Source organism: Coregonus clupeaformis, chromosome 24, assembly GCF_020615455.1.
Source record: "Coregonus clupeaformis isolate EN_2021a chromosome 24, ASM2061545v1, whole genome shotgun sequence".
In the NCBI taxonomy this organism is placed as follows: Eukaryota; Metazoa; Chordata; class Actinopteri; order Salmoniformes; family Salmonidae; genus Coregonus; species Coregonus clupeaformis.
This window is the reverse complement of record NC_059215.1, coordinates 22,722,223-22,742,720: the sequence shown is the minus strand read 5'-3', so window position 1 is coordinate 22,742,720 and position 20,498 is coordinate 22,722,223. Positions and strand designations below refer to the sequence as shown.

Genomic DNA, 20,498 nt, shown 5'->3' with positions numbered 1-20,498 from the left:
CTAGTGCTTGGGGGTGGACCTGGCCCCTGTTCCTGTCATCAGTGGCTGATTGGAGGGTTGCTCAGTGTAACAGAGATGTAATTACCATAATAAAACCCCAAAGAGTACCCATAAACTGGGTCAGGCAGGGCATATGCTGCTGCTAGATATAACAATTCAAACTATAGGAGAGGTTGGCCCTTTTGTAAGAAATAAGATGCCATTTAAACTAGGGCTGGGAATTGCCAGTATTACGATTCTATATCAATTGCAATTTGATACTGTGATTCGATGTTCCAAACATATTGCTCACCATATGTCCGCTGAAGAGGGACAAGAGAGCCATGAGAACAAGTTCTGATCAGTCATGGAAATAAAAGTGTTGTAAACAAATTGGCTCCCTATTTAAAAAGATGGAGAACAAGCTATGAAAGAAAATAAGAGAGAACGAGAGAGAGAAAATAAATTACACTGGACTGGTCCAGTTACCACATTCACATACTCCCACACATGACTAAACACACAGTCACAGGCTGAATGAAAAAAAACGTTTGTAACACTATTACCGGCAACTGTAGGGAACAACCTACATACTTTAATACAAGGACAGGGTAATTACATGGGTTTGTCTAGGTCCATTTCACGGTTGATTCACCGGAAATGAATAAAAAGGTCATGCCTGGCCTATATAGGTTAATGTTAGTGTGACCAAACATCCTTCAAGATATTTTGTTTATATCAACAGGGAAGTGTAGACATGAGATCGGTCATCAACAAATGACAAGTGGCTCCATTTAATCCAACATTAAAATGTCACCAATGCACACAAACAGGCCTGTGGAATCCAGTGGCCACAGAGGGAAGCTCTGTCTCACACGTTGCTCTAATAGCAGCAACCGCCTCAGCTCTGGGCCCGGCGCCAGCCGAGGACAAAGGGACACCTTTATTCCCTGAGAACGAGACCCATTCCTCAAAATGCCCAGCATAGACACACAAGAGTCCGACAAGTTCATTAATGTGGCGTGTTCCGTGTTGTCACGTTCTTCTGAGCACTACAAGCATCTTGATCCCCATGTCTATGAGGCTGGTACGCATTCGCTAGTGTACCACACAAACATGCGTACACTGTCCAGACAGCCTACTCCCTCACCAAACAAATTACAGAGAAAAGGCCATAATCTGGTCATAATCCATCAGTAACACCAATAACAGAGGAAGTGCTGTTTTTAAGCACTAATGCTGTAGAACTGCCTATTATTAATACTATTGGCAGAAAGGCTCTGTCCAGTCCTGCTGTGATTTGTACTACTGAACCATGCTTGCCCTGCCCTTCATCATGGGCTGACTGCCCAGAGGTGATTATGGGGTAGATAAACTAAGCTGTCTGGGACCTCTGCTCCTGTGGGGCAGTGCCAACCCTACTATCCATCCACTGGTCTCATTGATGGTATCAGATATCCAGGGCTGGCATCAGAAGTGACAAACATCATGCCACTGTTCACCAGAGAAAACACTGAGCACTTCGATATCCGATAACATGAGTAGTGCTAGTGAATGTGTCTGTGAATCACACCTCTACTTTGCATTCAATGCTAAACCTATCTGGCCCAAGATATGTTAATACATATGAGGGGATTATAAAACTGGACTTTAAATCAGAAACAAACTAGTTTTACAGTCTATTGTTGATTATAACTGATGGGGAGCAGTCCATGATGCACTGATGAAAGCGAAAGGTGTTAGGAGAGTAGGCAAAGGGTTTTTTCTCTGTGGGGCTCATGGGGTTTCTCCTGCTCTGAAAGCACTTAACATCCATTAGAGCAGTAACAGCACTGTCAACATGTTGATGATCATCACGTTAACCTAAATTGGATCACTCGTTAAAAGCAATGCAGTGAATGCCCCAAGACGCACTCAAGCTCTATCAGCATGTGTGTGAGACATACACTGTTCAAAAAAATAAAGGGAACACTAAAATAACACATCCTAGATCTGAATGAAACACCCAACAGCGCCGGAGAAGATGGCTGCCGTTTTACAGCCCTCTAACCAATTGTACTATTATGTGTGTTTTTCCGCGTTATTTGTAATTTATTTTGTACATAATGTTTATGCCATCGTCTCTTATAACCAAAAAGAGCTTCTGGATATCAGGACAGCGATTACTCACCTCGCATTGGACGAAGACTTTTTCTTCAACGAGTCGGACGCGAAGGATATTCTACAGACACCCGGCAAGGCCCAGATCCCCGTCATTCGCCTGAGGAAGAGACGGAGATATCGTGGACGTAGGTCGGGGTGCCTTGTAAGGATCCGACGGCGAGCGAGTAAACTGCCTCTCCCATCAATACTATTAGCCAACGTTCAATCTTTTGAGAATAAAATTGACGATTTAAGATTACGGTTATCCTACCAACGGGACATTAAAAACTGTAATATCTTATGTTTCACGGAGTCGTGGCTGAACGACAACAATGATACCATTCAGCTAGCAGGCTACACGCTACATCGGCAGGACAGAACGGCTGGCTCCGGTAAGACAAAGGGTGGCGGTCTCTGTATATTTGTAAACAACAGCTGGTGTACAAAATCAAATACTAAGGAAGTCTCGAGGTTTTGCTCGCCTGAGGTAGAGTATCTTATGATAAGCTGTAGACCACACTATTTACCAAGAGAGTTTTCAGCTATATTTTTCATAGCTGTCTATTTACCACCACAAACCAATGCTGGCATTAAGATTGCACTGAATGAGTTGTACAAGGCCATTAATCAACAGGAAAACGCTCATCCAGATGCAGCGCTCCTAGTGGCCGGGGACTTTAATGCAGGGAAACTTAAATCCGTTCTACCTAATTTCTACCAGCATGTCAAATGTGCAACCAGAGGGAAAAAAAACTCTAGACCACCTTTACTCCACACACAGAGACGCATACAAAGCTCTCCCTCGCCCTCCATTTGGCAAATCTGACCATAACTCTATCCTCCTGATTCCTGCTTATAAGCAAAAACTGAAGCAGGAAGCACCAGTGATTCGGTTAATAAAAAAGTGGTCAGATGACGCAGATGCCAAGCTACAGGACTGTTTTGCTAGCACAGACTGGAACATGTTCCGGGGATTCTTCAGACAGCATTGAGGAGTACACCACATCAGTCACTGGCTTCATCAATAAGTGCATCGATGATGTCGTCCCCACAGTGACCGTACGTACATACCCCAACCAGAAGCCATGGATTACAGGCAACATCCGCACTGAGCTAAAGGGTAGAGCTGCCGCTTTCAAGGAACGGGACTCTAACCCGGAAGCTTATAAGAAATCCCGCTATGACCTCCGACGAACCATCAAACAGGCAAAGAGTCAATACAGGTCTAAGATTGAATCATACTACACTGGCTCTGACGCTCGTCGGATGTGGCAGGGCTTGAAAACTATTACAGACTACAAAGGGAAGCACAGCCGCGAGCTGCCCAGTGACACAAGCCTACCAGACGAGCTAAACCACTTCTATGCTCGCTTCGAGGCAAGCAACACTGAAGCATGCATGAGAGCACCAGCTGTTCCGGACGACTATGTGATCACGCTCTCCGTACCCGATGTGAGTAAGACTTTTAAGCAAGTCAACATTCACAAGGCCGCTGGGCCAGACGGATTACCAGGGCGTGTACTCCGAGCATGTGCTGACCAACTGGCAAGTGTCTTCACTGACATTTTCAACATGTCCCTGACCGAGTCTGTAATACCAACATGTTTCAAGCAGACCACCATAGTCCCCGTGCCCAAGAACTCTAAGATAACCTGCCTAAATGACTACCGACCCGTGGCACTGACGTCTGTAGCCATGAAGTGCTTTGAAAGACTGGTCATGGCTCACATCAACAGCATAATCCCAGAAACCCTAGACCCACTCCAATTTGCATACCGCCCCAACAGATCCACAGATGATGCAATCTCTATCGCACTCCACACTGCCCTTTCCCACCTGGACAAGAGGAACACCTACGTGAGAATGCTATTCATTGACTACAGCTCAGCATTCAACACCATAGTGCCCTCTAAGCTCATCACTAAGCTAAGGATCCTGGGACTAAACACCTCCCTCTGCAACTGGATCCTGGACTTCCTGACGGGCCGCCCCCAGGTGGTAAGGGTAGGTAACAACACATCTGCCACACTGATCCTCAACACGGGGGCCCCTCAGGGGTGCGTGCTCAGTCCCCCTCCTGTACTCTCTGTTCACCCATGACTGCATGGCCAGGCACGACTCCAACACCATCATTAAGTTTGCCGACGACACAACAGTGGTAGGCCTGATCACCGACAACGATGAGACAGCCTATAGGGAGGAGGTCAGAGATCTGGCCGTGTGGTGCCAGGACAACAACCTCTCCCTCAACGTGACCAAGACAAAGGAGATGATTGTGGACTACAGGAAAAAAAAAGAGGACTGAGCACGCCCCCATTCTCATCGACGGGGCTGTAGTGGAACAGGTTGAGAGCTTCAAGTTCCTTGGTGTCCACATCACCAACGAACTATCATGGTCCAAGCACACCAAGACAGTCGTGAAGAGGGCACGACAAAGCCTATTCCCCCTCAGGAGACTAAAAAGATTTGGCATGGGTCCTCAGATCCTCAAAAATTCTACAGCTGCACCATCGAGAGCATCCTGACTGGTTGCATCACCGCCTGGTATGGCAACTGCTTGGCCTCTGACCGCAAGGCACTACAGAGGGTAGTGCGTACGGCCCAGTACATCACTGGGGCAAAGCTCCCTGCCATCCAAGACCTCTATACCAGGCGGTGTCAGAGGAAGGCCCTCAAAATTGTCAAAGACTCCAGCCACCCTAGTCATAGACTGTTCTCTCTGCTACCGCACGGCAAGCGGTACCGGAGTGCCAAGTCTAGGTCCAAAAGACTTCTCAACAGCTTCTACCCACAAGCCATAAGACTCCTGAACAGCTAATCATGGCTACCCGGACTATTTGCACTGCCCCCCACCCCATCCTTTTTACGCTGCTGCTACTCTGTTAAGTATTTATGCATAGTCACTTTAACTCTACCCACATGTACATATTACCTCAACTACCTCAACTAGCCGGTGCCCCCGCACATTGACTCTGCACCGTTACCCCCCTGTATATATAGCCTCCCTACTGTCACTTTATTTTACTTCTGCTCTTTGTTTTTCTCAACACTTTTTTTTGTTGTTGTTTTATTCTTACTTTTTTTGTTTAAAATAAACGCACTGTTGGTTAAGGGCTGTAAGTAAGCATTTCACTGTAATGTCTGCACTTGTTGTATTCGGCGCATGTGACCAATAAAATTTGATTTGATTTGATTTGATTTGAATGAATGAAATAATCTAATTAAATACTTTTTTCTTTACATAGTTGAATGTGCTGACAACAAAATCACACACAAATGATCAATGGAAATCAAATGTATCAACCCATGGAGGTCTGGATTTGGAGTCACCCTCAAAATTAAAGTGGAAAACCACACTACAGGCTGATCCAACTTTGATGTAATGTCCTTAAAACAAGTCAAAATGAGGCTCAGTAGTGTGTTTGGCCTCCACGTGCCTGTATGACCTCCCTACAACGCCTGTATGACCTCCTCCTGCTCCTCCTTGCACAAAGGCGGAGGTAGCGGTCCTGCTGCTGGGTTGTTGCCCTCCTACGGCCTCCTCCACGTCTCCTGGTAGCGCCTCCATGCTCTGGACACTACGCTGACAGACACAGCAAACCTTCTTGCCACAGCTCGCATTGATATGCCATCCTGGATGAGCTGCACTACCTGAGCCACTTGTGTGGGTTGTAGACTCAGTCTCATGCTACCACTAGAGTGAAAGCACCGCCAGCATTCAAAAGTGACCAAAACATCAGCCAGGAAGCATAGGAACTGAGAAGTGGTCTGTGGTCACCACCTGCAAAACCAGTCCTTTATTGGGAGTGTCTTGCTAATTGCCTATAATTTCCACCTGTTGTCTATTCCATTTGCACAACAGCATGTGAAATTTATTGTCAATCAGTGTTGCTTCCTAAGTGGACAGTTTGATTTCACAGAAGTGTGATTGACTTGGAGTTACATTGTGTTGTTTAAGTGTTCCCTTTATTTTTTTGAGCAGTGTATATGATGACATTTACATTTAAGTCATTTAGCAGACACTCTTATCCAGAGCAACTTACAGTTTTTGAGTGCATACATTTTCATACCAAATGGGCCAGCAGCCAGTTACAATGAGGCCAGATAAATGACACTGAATCATGTGACCCAGTGTCATTTAATCCTCTCTGTCATCATGGTTTGTAACAGAGAAAGAGGCGAAGCAGGAGGTTTTACGTCGCCCCAAATCTGTCCACAAAAATAATAAATAATTTTTGTATGAGATCAATGAGTGTGGAATTTGGTCAACAAAAAATGTATACTGAACAAAAATATAAAACGAAACATGTAAAATAAAAGATCCCAGAAATGTTCCATTCGTACAAAAAGCGTATTTCTCTCAAATGTTGTGCACATATTTGTTTGCATGCCTATTAGTGAGCATTTCTCCTTTGCCAAGATAATCCATCCACCTGACAGGTGTGGCATATCAACAAGCTGATTAAACAGCATGATCATTACAAAGGCACCTTGTGCTGGGGACAATAAAAGGCCACCCTAAAATGTGCAGTTTTGTCAGACAATGGCAGAGATTTTGAGGGAGCGTGTAATTGGCATGCTGACTGCAGGAATGTCCACCAGAGCTGTTGCCGGATAATTTAATGTTAATTTCTCTACCATAAGCTGCCTCCAATGTCATTTTAGAGAATTTAGCAGTATGTCCAACCGGCCTCACAACCGCAGACCACAGGTAACCACAGCAGCGCAGGACCTCCACATCCGGCTTCTTCACCTGCGGGATCGTCGGAGACCAGCCACCCGGACAGCTGATGTAACTGAGGAGTATTTGTGTCTGTAATAAAGCCCTTTTGTGGGGAAAAACGTATTCTGATTGGCTGTGCCTGGCGCCCAGTCATGTGAAATCCATAGATTGGGGCGTAATGAATTTACTTCAATTGACTGATTTCCTTATATGAACTGTAACTCAGTAAAATCGTTGAAATTGTTGCGTTCATATTAATTGCATTATTATGATTCTATTCTAAATGGTATAACGATAACCATTTGGCTGACCAATAACAGTAATCCGAAATTCCATGACCGTCACAGCCCTATCTTTAATAGGTGTTCCTGTGAGTGTCTAAGTGTTCCTAATTTGCACACGGCAGAGGGTTGGATCAGCCCCAGATTAACAGCATTATAGTGACCATGTGGCATGGTGACAGGCTGCTGGAGAACTAGGCAGGTGGTCCGAGACTAGAGGGGACAGACAGGGCTGGTGAGTAGTGCTACTGAGAGATGGAGGCAGGCAGTCTGGAAAAGGCAGCCTGAGAACACACTGACAGGAAATGGAAACCACTTACACAATACAGCAAAGATTTACAAAGAGAGTGGTTAGAATAAAATCACCAATGGAAATACTAGCTTATGATTATGAGTGCAAGAACTAGATACAGCCTCTCTCCATGCAAAGACTGGAAACTGCTGTCCACAAACTAAGCAACCAGTCCAATCACTTAACTCAAAAAAAAAAAAAAAAAACAGGTTCAGAACAAACCAGTTCTACGCACTTACAGCACGAGTGTTGGGGGCTGCTTGAAGTGGTCCGTCCAGTCAGTCACAGTGATGTTACTCCAGGAAGGTATTATAATGCTAATGACGTCCAGTGGAGTTTCCAGACCGCCCTGTGGGGATTGGTGCCAGCTTGGTGGAAAGCCTAATTAGCCGATGTAAAGACACCTGACAGGACTGATTCAGGGTAATGAGGAAGGGGCTCGGATTGGACTGGAGCAGTGTGGTACCAGCCTACTAGAGAAAGGCAAATCCTTCTACAACACCAGAAAGAATGTATATTTTGCTCATGCACACACACTTCATCTAACCCCTTTCAATCGTGTGTTCAACACATATTGTAGGACTGGGCGACCCTCATTTGTATGGCTGTGTGTGTCGTGACCAGCTACATGAGCGGTATTACATTGTCGCGATTACTCAGACAGAGCTGTTGAGATTGAACTATGACACCATGGATTCAAGAAATCCTCCTTGTGACCCAATTCTGACAGATTGGTCACTTGAATACGACAGGGATTCAGATTCTGCCAAACCAAATACCAAGGACTTGCAGACTCTCTGGCTGGGGTTGCATCATTGTACTGTTTTCTATTCATTTCTCTTTAGCACAGCCCACCAATGAGTCATTTTACTACTCATCCTAATAATCCATTTAGAATGTCTGTTTGAAAATTACAGTATTTCATGCAACTATAGTGACTCCACCCACTGACTCATCAATGACCTCAATGAGTGTGTGTACAGTCAGACTGTGTATTGCCAGAGCATGTGACTCAATGTCTGTGTATTCATGTGCTGAGCATGTGTTATCTGAAGCCTATGAATGAATGGCCATCTGATCCCAGCCCTACAACAACTTTCAAGCTTAACAAAGTCACGGGTGCTACCATGGTCCCTAGTATACAGAGCACAGATTCACTCCTCTCAGGAAAGGTCCAGCTGTCTAACTGCAAAGCACTTCAATGAGCACATTGCCGGAAGCTGTTCAATTATTGATTGTATACTCAGTAACCAGACAATAAATGGCCTTTAGACACAAAAGGCAATACAAACAAACCACGAGAGATGGGATTGCCCCTGAAATAGTTGCTGGACTTTGCAGTGACATCTGAGGAAGAGTGGTGAAAATGCATTATAACAGTTTGTTTTGAAGAAGTCTAGCTTGCAATCCATACTTGCTTAATTTCTGGTTGGCTCACAAATCATCAACTATCCACTTGCTCTTTGATCATAGCAGTAAAACCAAACAAATGCATGCATTAAAACATTTGGCAAGGAGGTAGATCCTTGGCAATGTTGAGGTCTTACTACTTAGCAACCACACATATATCTTATGATGTAACTTAAACACACTGCAGAATAAACAAGATGGTAGGTTAAACAAGCTTTTTAGCTAACTTGGCTGGATGATGTAGCCACTGGATTTAACGTTAGCTGGATATTACTAGCTAGCTAGATCATATGATCATCAATTTCATGGTCACAATTTGGTGAGTTTGAAGCTGGAAAATTTACTGTTGGAAAAATGTCTGACATGAAACTAGTAATTGAAGTTTACCAGTCTCTCTTCAAACTCACCAAATGTGGAAACGTAGCTAGCTAACATTACCTAAATAACGTTAGATGGCTGTCTGACCTTTCCTGTCTAACTAGCTTGCTGCATTTCTAATTTGGTGATTCAACCAGTGGTTGACAGCGCTACTAGCCAACTAACGTTAACTACCCACTCTGCTTGCTAATGTTGGCGTGCTGGTAGCTAACGTTAGCTACAGTCAGTAGCTCGTTAATAAGACGGTTCCTGTCAGGCATCGCTAACATTAGCTATCTAACGTAGCTCAGGGTTTCCCAAACTCGGTCCTGAGGCACGTTTTGGTTTTTGCCCTAACACTACACAGCTGGTTCAAATAATCAAAGTTTGATGATGAGTTGGCTATTTGAATCAGCTGTGTAGTGCTATGGCAAAAACCAAAATGTGTACCAGGGTGGGGGGCAGGACCGAGTTTGGGAAACCCTGATCTAGCTAACTAACTACACCAGAGACATTATCTGTTGCTGGATTGATTGTAACGTCGTTATTCGCTACAAACTGTCACCTGCTAATAACGATAGCTAACTGATTACCACGACAAAAAAGGAATACTAGCAGTGGAATGAAGAAAGCATCTGTACGACTCGTGGAGATGTCGCTCCCTAACCTAGTGTAACATCGCTAGCTAACGTTACCTACCATACGTGGTTACCAGAATCAGGGCGATTCTTCTCATCCACCTTAGCCAGGGTAGTTAGCTAGCGTTCGCTAACGACGGTCAATGCCAATCGATCCAAATCTCAGTTCAGGCACGAGTACATTATACAATATTTAAGCTTACTTTGATAAAGGCGAGTCAATAAATCCGTATTTTCTGTTCATTCATTCGAGGTTGTTTTAATAGAGAGAGGCATACGCTGCTGTGCAATTTCTAACTGTTCACACAACGTCCCTTGAAGAAAGGAATCGAATGGGACACGCCCTTGAAGTAAGGGATTGGAGTCCACCTTTTCGAGACTGGCACACACTACACCGCCATTGGATGTCGATGGTCATCAATCTCACCATAGACGAACAGGATTGGTTTAAATCTCCAGTCAACAAAGGGCGTCACGTTTCCCCGCCTTTTTGGTATACGAACCTGATTTCTTAACGCCCATTGGATAATATCGATGTCTGTTTTTTGTGTCTACGATTTGCCCCGGCTTGGCCGTGTACATTCCCGCCTCTATATTTACGTGTTGGTCATAGGAAAAATGTATTATCCAGAGCGGTCATTGGTCATGGCTAGAAGGGATCCAGCTTTTGTCAAATTAACGTCAAAAGTTCAATTGTTTTACATTTTAGTTAACCCTAACCATTTTCCTAACCATGTCCTGATTCTCATAACCTGCTGCGTAAATTCTCCATACCTGCTACGAAAAGTCAAATCTGATGTAAATTTGACAAAGCCTGGATCCCTTCTAGCCATGACCGCAGTGATTTGCAAGTAAAACGTTCCTCAGCAGATATCAGCGAAATCAGTGCTTGTAAGAAAAGTCAAACGCACAAGAGTGCAAAATACAGTGGGGGAAAAAAGTATTTAGTCAGCCACCAATTGTGCAAGTTCTCCCACTTAAAAAGATGAGAGAGGCCTGTAATTTTCATCATAGGGACACGTCAACTATGACAGACAAAATGAGAAAAAAAAATCCAGAAAATCACATTGTAGGATTTTTAATGAATTTATTTGCAAATTATGGTGGAAAATAAGTATTTGGTCAATAACAAAAGTTTCTCAATACTTTGTTATATACCCTTTGTTGGCAATGACACAGGTCAAACGTTTTCTGTAAGTCTTCACAAGGTTTTCACACACTGTTGCTGGTATTTTGGCCCATTCCTCCATGCAGATCTCCTCTAGAGCAGTGATGTTTTGGGGCTGTCGCTGGGCAACACGGACTTTCAACTCCCGCCAAAGATTTTCTATGGGGTTGAGATCTGGAGACTGGCTAGGCCACTCCAGGACCTTGAAATGCTTCTTACGAAGCCACTCCTTCGTTGCCCGGGCGGTGTGTTTGCTGAAAGACCCAGCCACGTTTCATCTTCAATGCCCTTGCTGATGGAAGGAGGTTTTCACTCAAAATCTCACGATACATGGCCCCATTCATTCTTTCCTTTACACGGATCAGTCGTCCTGGTCCCTTTGCAGAAAAACTGCCCCAAAGCATGATGTTTCCACCCCCATGCTTCACAGTATGTATGGTGTTCTTTGGATGCAACTCAGCATTCTTTGTCCTCCAAACACGACGAGTTGAGTTTTTACCAAAAAGTTCTATTTTGGTTTCATCTGACCATATGACATTCTCCCAATCCTCTTCTGGATCATCCAAATGCACTCTAGCAAACTTCAGACGGGCCTGGACATGTACTGGCTTAAGCAGGGGGACATGTCTGGCACTGCAGGATTTGAGTCCCTGGCGGCGTAGTATGTTACTGGTAGGCTTTGTTACTTTGGTCCCAGCTCTCTGCAGGTCATTCACTAGGTCCCCCCGTGTGGTTCTGGGATTTTTGCTCACTGTTCTTGTGATCATTTTGACCCCACGGGGTGAGATCTTGCGTGGAGCCCCAGATCGAGGGAGATTATCAGTGGTCTTGTATGTCATCCATTTCCTAATAATTGCTCCCACAGTTGATTTCTTCAAACCAAGCTGCTTACCTATTGCAGATTCAGTCTTCCCAGCCTGGTGCAGGTCTACAATTTTGTTTCTGGTGTCCTTTGACAGCTCTTTGGTCTTGGCCATAGTGGAGTTTGGAGTGTGACTGTTTGAGGTTGTGGACAGGTGTCTTTTATACTGATAACAAGTTCAAACAGGTGCCATTAATACAGGTAACGAGTGGAGGACAGAGGAGCCTCTTAAAGAAGAAGTTACAGGTCTGTGAGAGCCAGAAATCTTGCTTGTTTGTAGGTGACCAAATACTTATTTTCCACCATAATTTGCAAATAAATTCATTAAAAATCCTACAATGTGTTTTTCTGGATTTTTTCTCCTCAATTTGTCTGTCATAGTTGACGTGTACCTATGATGAAAATTACAGGCCTCTCATCTTTTTAAGTGGGAGATCTTGCACAATTGGTGGCTGACTAAATACTTTTTTTCCCCACTGTATGTGCGATGGATTGGAACATGTTACTTCGATTGGCTGAAAACTATGAGATTGCAAAATAATTGCTGTCAAATTATAAATGTATTTGAATGAACTACTTTGGTCTAATGTTCAGATTGACACTTTTGAATATTCATACTGGTCTACAAAAAAATTGAATGGCAGCAGCAATAGTCGAACATTTCAATTATGGGGGTGCCCTGCCCACTTTGAACAGTAGGCCAACAAACACTTTGTTTCAGCATGATTCAGGAAGAGAGCACAAAGCAGCCCAGGCTAGACCAACTCCACTGCCCCTGCTCAAAGCCCACCACAGTCTGTCCTGAGGCAACGTTCATCTGGGCAAGGGCTGCTTTTGTGCTGCAAAGAGACTGCATTCATATGACACAGTGATTCCCATGCTGCTCAGACTCTGCCGAGGCTCCTCTAGCCTTTTAACCCACCGCCTGTAATCGCTGTCTGCCTGACATTTTCATGGGCCTTGATGTGGTAACGAACAAGGCCCTTAGCTTGAAAACAGCGATTGTTTGGGGGAAACAATTGCAATGAAAAGTAAACAATGATGTGTTTTTATTAATACTCTACCTATGATTGTCATGCTTTGGGCTTTTTGTTTTTGAGGGACCAAATAACGTTTTGATGTGATCTTATGTTTACAGGCTCTAGCAGTGGACAGACCACTATCTGAGACCACCCACATCTGTGAACTGGCTCGATATTTCATAAGTGTTGTGCTCACGCTTGTGTAGTAGTGTGATGTTGTTCCCCTAGATTATGCACCAAGTTGCACACAAGGACCAGTTCAAGTAGGCCAGGTCAAGAGGGGATGTTAATAAATTAATAATAATAATTACATATGTTTTCTTTATTTAATTACAGCTGCATAGCTAATGTTATTTTTTGGTGTACAAACATTTTTTAAATATCTATATTGTAACTACACCTGATTGTAAAAGTGTTGTATATTTTGGTTTGGTCCATCGCGGGTTATCTGTACTTATGTACCCTCTTATTGTTGTCTTTTGCCTGACCTTCAACTAGCAAGGTATGTTTTCCTTGGTTCCGTAATTTGTCAATATAAAACTGTGGTAATGTTACACAAAGTGCTGTTACGCAACTATAGGTTTTGTTACAATGTGGACAATATAAAGATTTATGTTAACAAGTTTCACCGAGCTCGCTAATTATGGTACCTATTGTAATTTGTGAGTACTTGGGACGGTGTTTGAGTGAGTTTTCATGTGCTCACGCAGGTGCCCGAGAGCTAACATATTGTGTGTTGTCTCCTCGTGTGCAGGTATGTCTTTTATTTTGTCTGAATTATGTTGTATATCATTTTACTTGTATTGTATAGTGTGCTGTTGGCCACTGAATGTGTGCACGCAGCACCTGGGCTCTCTTTTGCATGACCTTCAACTAGAAAGGTGCCCGAGAGCTGTGACTGCACCAAGGGCTAACATATTGTGTGTTGTCTCTTCGTGTGCAGGGCAAATAAAAATAATCCAACCAGCAGACCTCCAGTTGTGGCAGTGTCCTAATTAAAAGTGCAGAACGAACCACGCTACACTTGGAAGACATCAGCAGCAGTGCCAGTGTGTGTGTTTGTAGTGTGTGTGTGAGACCCAGGCGTGCAAACTCACCATGATTTATCACCAGACAGCATATCTGCTCACTGTTGTGTAATGAGTATGGATGAGTTAGCTGGCACGAGTCCAGTCTTGCCGCATCACCTCCCTCTACAATGTCTGCTTTCACACTGGGCTCGTAGGCCACTCAGTGCCACCAGCCAGAGACCAAATTTGTCTTGCCCTGTGTGTGTGTGTGTGTGCGCATGCGTGTCACTGAGTTCATACCCCGTACAACGGAAGAAGTACAGTCCCTCACGCCCTTCATAATTTCCCCTGCTGGATTTGAAAATACATCAATGCATGTGGGAATCTTACATCATAGTCCTTATTTTAGAGATACTAAATTATTCATGAATCGTGCTAAAAAAGGTTGATAAGGCCCCTTTCAAACAAAACTATTATGCCTACAGTAAAGGCATAAAAGCTTTGTCTGTCCTAGCCAATCCCCAGTGCCCAGCCCATCCCCATCCTGAACAGTACAGTATACTCACTGGTTCTGGAGGTATAGGTGCAGCCGACGGTGGTGGGTGGTGGTGAATCAGAGTCCACTGAGGCAGTGTCCTCATCCTGGGAGCAGCCGGCCTGGATGGCCCGCAGGTAGCTGTGGCTGCGGGAGCGGAAGTACGTTGGCGTGGGCAGGTCCAGAGCCTCCACCGCCTGGGACTCCCCCTCGCAGTACAGCGAGCGCCCACAGCCCTGCCCACACACCTGAAAGGACACGTGCAGGTTGACAAGTTGGGGGCGGGGACTTAGGCGACCACTAGACCTCCGCCGCCTGTGAGGCGAAAGCAGTGCCAGTCTCGGGTGGCGGGGCATGCTGCTGGAGTAAGGTGGTGGTGTATGGTAAGAGAGTGTGAAGGATCCCGTTTCTCTCAGCTCACAAGAGCCCAATCAAAAGGACTGTTAGATTTACCAAAGAAACTCATGCACTGATAATGGATATTTGTACTATATCTAGAGGAAAATGGGTACAGGAGTTATCATGCATGTTCACGATTTTACTTAATGAAATCAATTGATCAAAAGTAAGCTACTGAAGTGACCATGTTGATTACGTCTCATTATTTCAATATTCTGTTTGAGTTGTGACCCCTGAAAATCGGTGTACTCACTGTACTGTATCTAATGTGAAATACCACACAGAATGTTTAATCAGTGATGATAAGCCAGCAGCGTCAGATTTAACTTTACTCCTCATGCCAGGAGCTAATGCAATCACTGCTACTGAGGCACCAGCAGCCTCCCACTACAAGCTGTTTACTCTCTCCACATCATAGTCGTAGTGGTGGTGGTGGTGTCTGATTTTGCTCAGTTCAGCGGTGCTAATGATCTACAAGACGTTTATTGGTGTAGGACATTTCCAGTCTCCGGCGTTGATAACATGACATGTTCCCACAACAGCAGATTCACCAGCAGGAATATATTTTAGTACAGCTGTATAGCCCAAGGCCAGGGATAGGCTGGACAGGGACAAGGTATTGTAGCGACAGACCAGCTGAGTCAACTTCACCAGTCCACCTTGCGATAAGGGCTTGTTTCACTGTTCAAACAGTGCTAGAGTGGAGAAGGCGGAACAATGATGGTCTGTTACGCCCCAGTCTTCTATGCCAGGCTGCTGTGATGTTCGAGGGTTTAATGATGTTGGTAGCAGGTGGAGTCTCTGTTTGTTTATCCTGCTTTTCATTGCAGTGTGAGAGGAGGAGGAGGCTGGTGCCAGAGTTGGCACATAGTCATCATTGTGTCCCCCAATAAAGAAAGGGGATGTAACAGGGATGCTCAGTATTCAAAATCCATTCTGAAACTTTATTTAAATCAAATGATGAAACTTCACACCAGTTCCATTATTTTTACAAATAAGAGCGTTTTCCTTGGTTGCTGCTTATCCGTTATTTGATCCTTTGGAATCTTGCAATACTTTTCATCATGGTTTTGGAATGATTATTACCATCTTGAAACCATCTTTCCGGTCTATAATTTGAGCATGTAAGCTGATAATGTCTGTACTCCTTTTTATACCCAATGAAAATACTTCAAGCAAAAGGCATCGATGTGTTACAACCTTTCCGTTATTTGATTTTATGCGCATTTACCTCCATGTACAACAATGCAGATCCTTTGAAGCCTGTTCTCCTGCTAAGGCAGCCATTGTAATCCATCAGATATCAATCCTGATAAAACGCTGCAGTTCATTCAGAAAATACTTGCTTTTGTCCCAAAACAGATTTTCTTGTAATCTCCCAAATTAAATTAGTGAAATATGATTTGATAGTAAAAAAACGCTTCCTGTGAGGTAAAGAGGGGAATTCCATTGCTGTCATCTGTAATATTATGCCATTTTAACTCCATGAGCAAAGGTGGTGCCGGAGGTTCCATCTGAAAGGAGTCTGCTGGTTTTGATAAAAACAGAATGTCCTCAGGATTAGAAGGAGGCTCATGTCCCAGTCTTAACTTCTGAAAATTACTTTCAAGCATCATTCCTGTTCTTGTCTCTTCTGGCTTACTGGATGTTTAACCAACCAGCGTCTCACACATAATCTGAAATGTTCTATCCCTGCCTGCAGTCACAGAAATGGAGGATTCGGCTGTCAACATCCCACTCATTTCTGGTTGATGTTTCAGGCTTGTCAACACTGAAGGTCTTTGCACTGGCTGAGGGCATTCTTTATGAATAATTCATTTAATACAGTAGTACCTTTATTAGTTAATTACGCCTACATGTATCTGTCACACTGTTATGATGTGTTTGTTGTATGGGGATATTATTCCCACACACTGACAGGCCTGTTTGAGACCCTGATAAAGAGTGTAATGAGTGAATAGAGATTGTGGATTTACAGTACATACCTGACCACTGCTCATCATGGCCCTGCCCAGGGTAGCATAGCCTTGGTGGTAGTATCTGCCATCGTCCCAGTGCTGCATGGCCATCGGGGGCTCGCCCGGGCTCACCAGGGAGTCCAGGTTGTCCAGGCTCCGATTGGTGGAGAGCTCTCTCAGGGAGGGGAGACAGCTACAGGGGTAGAGGGGAGAATTAGCTGCCGAAATAACCCCTCAACAGTGAGGAAAAGACCTGGATGAAGGGTGGGGAGGATACATGACATCTTGGGTTGATGAGAACCGCTGGTACCGGAGCATCCATTTTCAGCGGATGCTTTGAACTTCCCCAAACTTCTTGTGATTTTGTGAGATCAAATACCAGCGAGATGAGAGGATAGCATAGCGGAGAATAGTTGGGTATCAAAATGACAGCACAGAGGAAACATTGAGTCGTCAGTAAACATCAAAATGAAAGGGAGAGAATTTGAGTTCTTTTTTTGCTTTGTAATCATCAATGGAATCTGCTGAGACAGAGAGATTGTTTCCTCTGTTCTGAGTTGCCTGTCGAGGAGGCACCTGTTAGTGGGAATGTGTGTGCCGGGGCGGAGGGTGTGGGTGGTAGAGGTTTGTATGGGGGATCAGTGGCTTATGATGAGAGACGTGACAGGAGTGGCTGGGATACTAACACACCACTCAGAGCAATTGGTAATATATGGGATGTGGGCAGGGGAACAGGACAAAGCACTGGGTTGGTTAGAGAAGTGGCAGCAGCGGTGGGCATGTGACTGGAGGGCGGTGCTGCCTCCCTCCCTAGGACACTGACCTGGCCAAATGCTGCATTGAGCATGCACTCTGTAGTGGAGACCACAGTACCCCATTATCCTCCCGCATGGGTGCGTAGCCGCGGGGCCTGCCGGTGTGGGTGGTGGGGAACATGACAAAACATTTCAAATGTTTACCTCAAATGGAAACTTTTGGTTACCTGTTGTTGGTAGGTGATTTCCTTTTTCTATAATTGAACCGGCCATAAGAACATGTTACACTGATAGTTGTATATACTCCTGATCTGCTAAATGACTAAAATGTAAATGTAAACAGGGGTCTGCTGCAGCCTGCAGGTTTTACCCTGCATACATACTGTAGTAACTGTTCCACATCAGTGTCAGGATGCTGCCCCCTGTTGTCCATTTGTGGTGACCACTAATTTCATTCAGTTATTTTAGATTCACTCTCAGATTCACTCTCAGAGCAGACAGGTTTCCATGCGGGGTGTGTAGCTACTTCTCTATATAAGAATACGTTTCCCATGTTATCTGTTCTGTCATGACATAGATTGCTAAGGAAAATTAACTCCTCTTCAGAGACATACAGTATCTAAACAGTATTAACTACAGTATGATCTACATGCATATTTTCTCTTGTGTCTGGCTCTCTCACTTGTGTGGTGGTGGAGGCTGCTGCTCGCTCAGGGACTGATGGGTGGCCTTCAGGTAGCTCTGGCGGCGGGCGGCTGTTTTGGGCGAGGGTTTAGGACTTCCCTCTGAATCCTCGCTGTCCTGGTCCACGTCCCCCATGGCCTTGACGTAGCTGCCGCTACGCATCCTCCGACAGGGGATCTCCAGGCCCCTGAGCCGGCCCCGGCCCCCCAGCGTAGCACTCCAGTCCCCCAGTGGAACCTACAGACAGTATGGGGCCACACACCATCCCACTGTGACTCACTGAGCCACCACACCTTCATCTCCACTTTATCAGACAGCCTTTAAACTAGTTTAAAGACCCAGTGTAGTCAAAAACGTGGTTTCTCTGTGTTTTACATATATTTCCACACTATGAGGTTGGAATAATACTGTGAAATTGTGAAAATAATAATATGCCCTTTTAGTGAAATTTCAGCCTGTTTTGGTGGGATGGAGTTTTGGCCAGTAAGGCACTTAATTGTTACCCAGAAATGATTTGAAATTGAGATAAAAAACGGCTGCATTGGACCTTTAATGCGACAGACTTTGAATGTGTCATTTAATTTCACGTGAATGTGTTGTGTGTATTTGTAATGAAAGCATTTGAATAATGGGATTATAGACAGTAAATGTCACGATGCTGCTAAAGTAGTTAAAAGTAATTGAAATTAATGAGGTTTTAAAACAAATCTCCTAATTTCAGAGAATTAGGGGGAGCAGTGGCTGCTAGTGCCTAATGTGAATAATACTCACTGGGCCTCCTACCTGGAGGTACTGACAGGTCAGGTCCTGGTGACACGACTTAGATTTGAGCAGCGTCCTGTTGACAGTGGCTGAGCCCTTCTGGAGCACCTGCCTGGCCTGGCTGAGGGTCAGTGTGGACCAGGAGCCTCGCTTTACCAGGGTGCTCTCCCTGCCTCCTCCTCCCACCAGCTCCCCTCCCCTGGTCCCTGTCAGCGCTTGCGGGCAGACCAGGTACTTGAGGTCGCTGCTGCTCTTGGAGGCCTTGAGTGTGTGGGCAGAGACTGTGTTGTAGCCATGTGGGAGGTGCCTGGGAGGAGCCTGGCTGTCCGACACCGCCCTGCCCAGGGTCATCATGCTAAGTGGGTTACGGTAGCCCACAGCGATAGTGCCAGCTTTGGTGGTGGTGTCACTGTCCAGGGCATCGTCTGAGCTCCAAAGCCCCAGTGCATTTTGCCTGCTAGGTCGCTGCTTCAACGTCTCAGTCTTAGCCCTGTCTTTACTCTTACTCCTGCGGGTCTGCCTGGTCCCCTCCTCACCTCCTCCTGTAGTGTTGTTCATGCTGCCCTTGACCGTAGAGCCCTCCAGCGACTGGGACTTGTTGAATAGCTTCTGGACAGAGTGCATGATGTGCCGGATGCGTCCGGGACTCTCGCTGCGCTGCTTGGCCACCCTGCCCCGGTGGAACTGGAGGGTACTGAAGCCATCCCTCTGCAGGGGCAGGTGCTTCTCCAGCTGGTCTAGCAGGTTAGATGGCAGCCGGTTCATCTTGGCCGCTGCCGCAGAAGAGATGGTAGCTGATCCACTTGTGATCATGGGAGCCCCGCTGAAACCCAGGCCCATGCCCATTGACATGGAGGTGGACAGGGTGCCCACCCGGCTGCCACCAGGCCCACCCCCGGCAGGGACCATGCAGCCCTGGGAGTAGTCAGACTGTTCCGGTTGGGAGGTGACATGGAGGCGGGGGAAGGTGCTGCTGTTGGACATCTGGTTCAGGGGCAGTAGGCACTCCGGAGGCAGGGATTGGGGGTTGGAGGCCTGGTAGTGGTGGAGTTGGTGGGGGTCCAGGGTGCCGTAGTGGTTCATGGTGGGGCTCAGGAGGAAGGGACCATGGGGGTCAGAGGTCAACGGGTACAGGGGCTTCTGGGGGCCGCCCGATGGCTCACAGGAGTCCGACAGGTGACGGCTGCGATTGGCTCCTAACCCTTTCATGGTGGCCACAGTGCAGGTCTGCTGCTGCCCTTAGAACATGTCTCCAGCTGGGGCGCGTCTACAGCCCTGGAGGGCTCATCCTGGAACAGAGGGGAATAGGATATCTATTAGAATATACAGTATAAGAAAGAGGAGGAGATGGTTACAGTATGAGTACGACTCAGTGGGCTCATGAGTTTTATTGCTTCTCATTTCCCATTACACTTTTTACAATCTCAGTAATTTAGCAGTCACTTTAATCAGGAGTGATTCACAAAGGTGTGCAAATGTTTGTCCCCTCTGCTGTGATGATGCTGGAGTCAGCAGTAAAGA

General features: G+C 45.5%; 1 protein-coding gene across 1 annotated transcript in view; it reads right to left on the bottom strand.

Moving 5' to 3' along the window:
* Nucleotides 1-20,498, bottom strand: part of LOC121538465 (disks large-associated protein 4) — a 137,547-nt gene that overhangs the window by 13,454 nt on the left and 103,595 nt on the right. The window contains exons 2-5 of the mRNA XM_041846492.2: nucleotides 18,987-20,266; nucleotides 18,214-18,452; nucleotides 16,804-16,969; nucleotides 14,451-14,667 (exon numbers count right to left, since the gene is read on the bottom strand). Coding sequence (XP_041702426.1) covers nucleotides 14,451-14,667; nucleotides 16,804-16,969; nucleotides 18,214-18,452; nucleotides 18,987-20,186 — 1,822 coding nt within the window. The 5' untranslated portion in view covers nucleotides 20,187-20,266. The remainder of the gene's footprint in view (nucleotides 1-14,450; nucleotides 14,668-16,803; nucleotides 16,970-18,213; nucleotides 18,453-18,986; nucleotides 20,267-20,498) is intronic.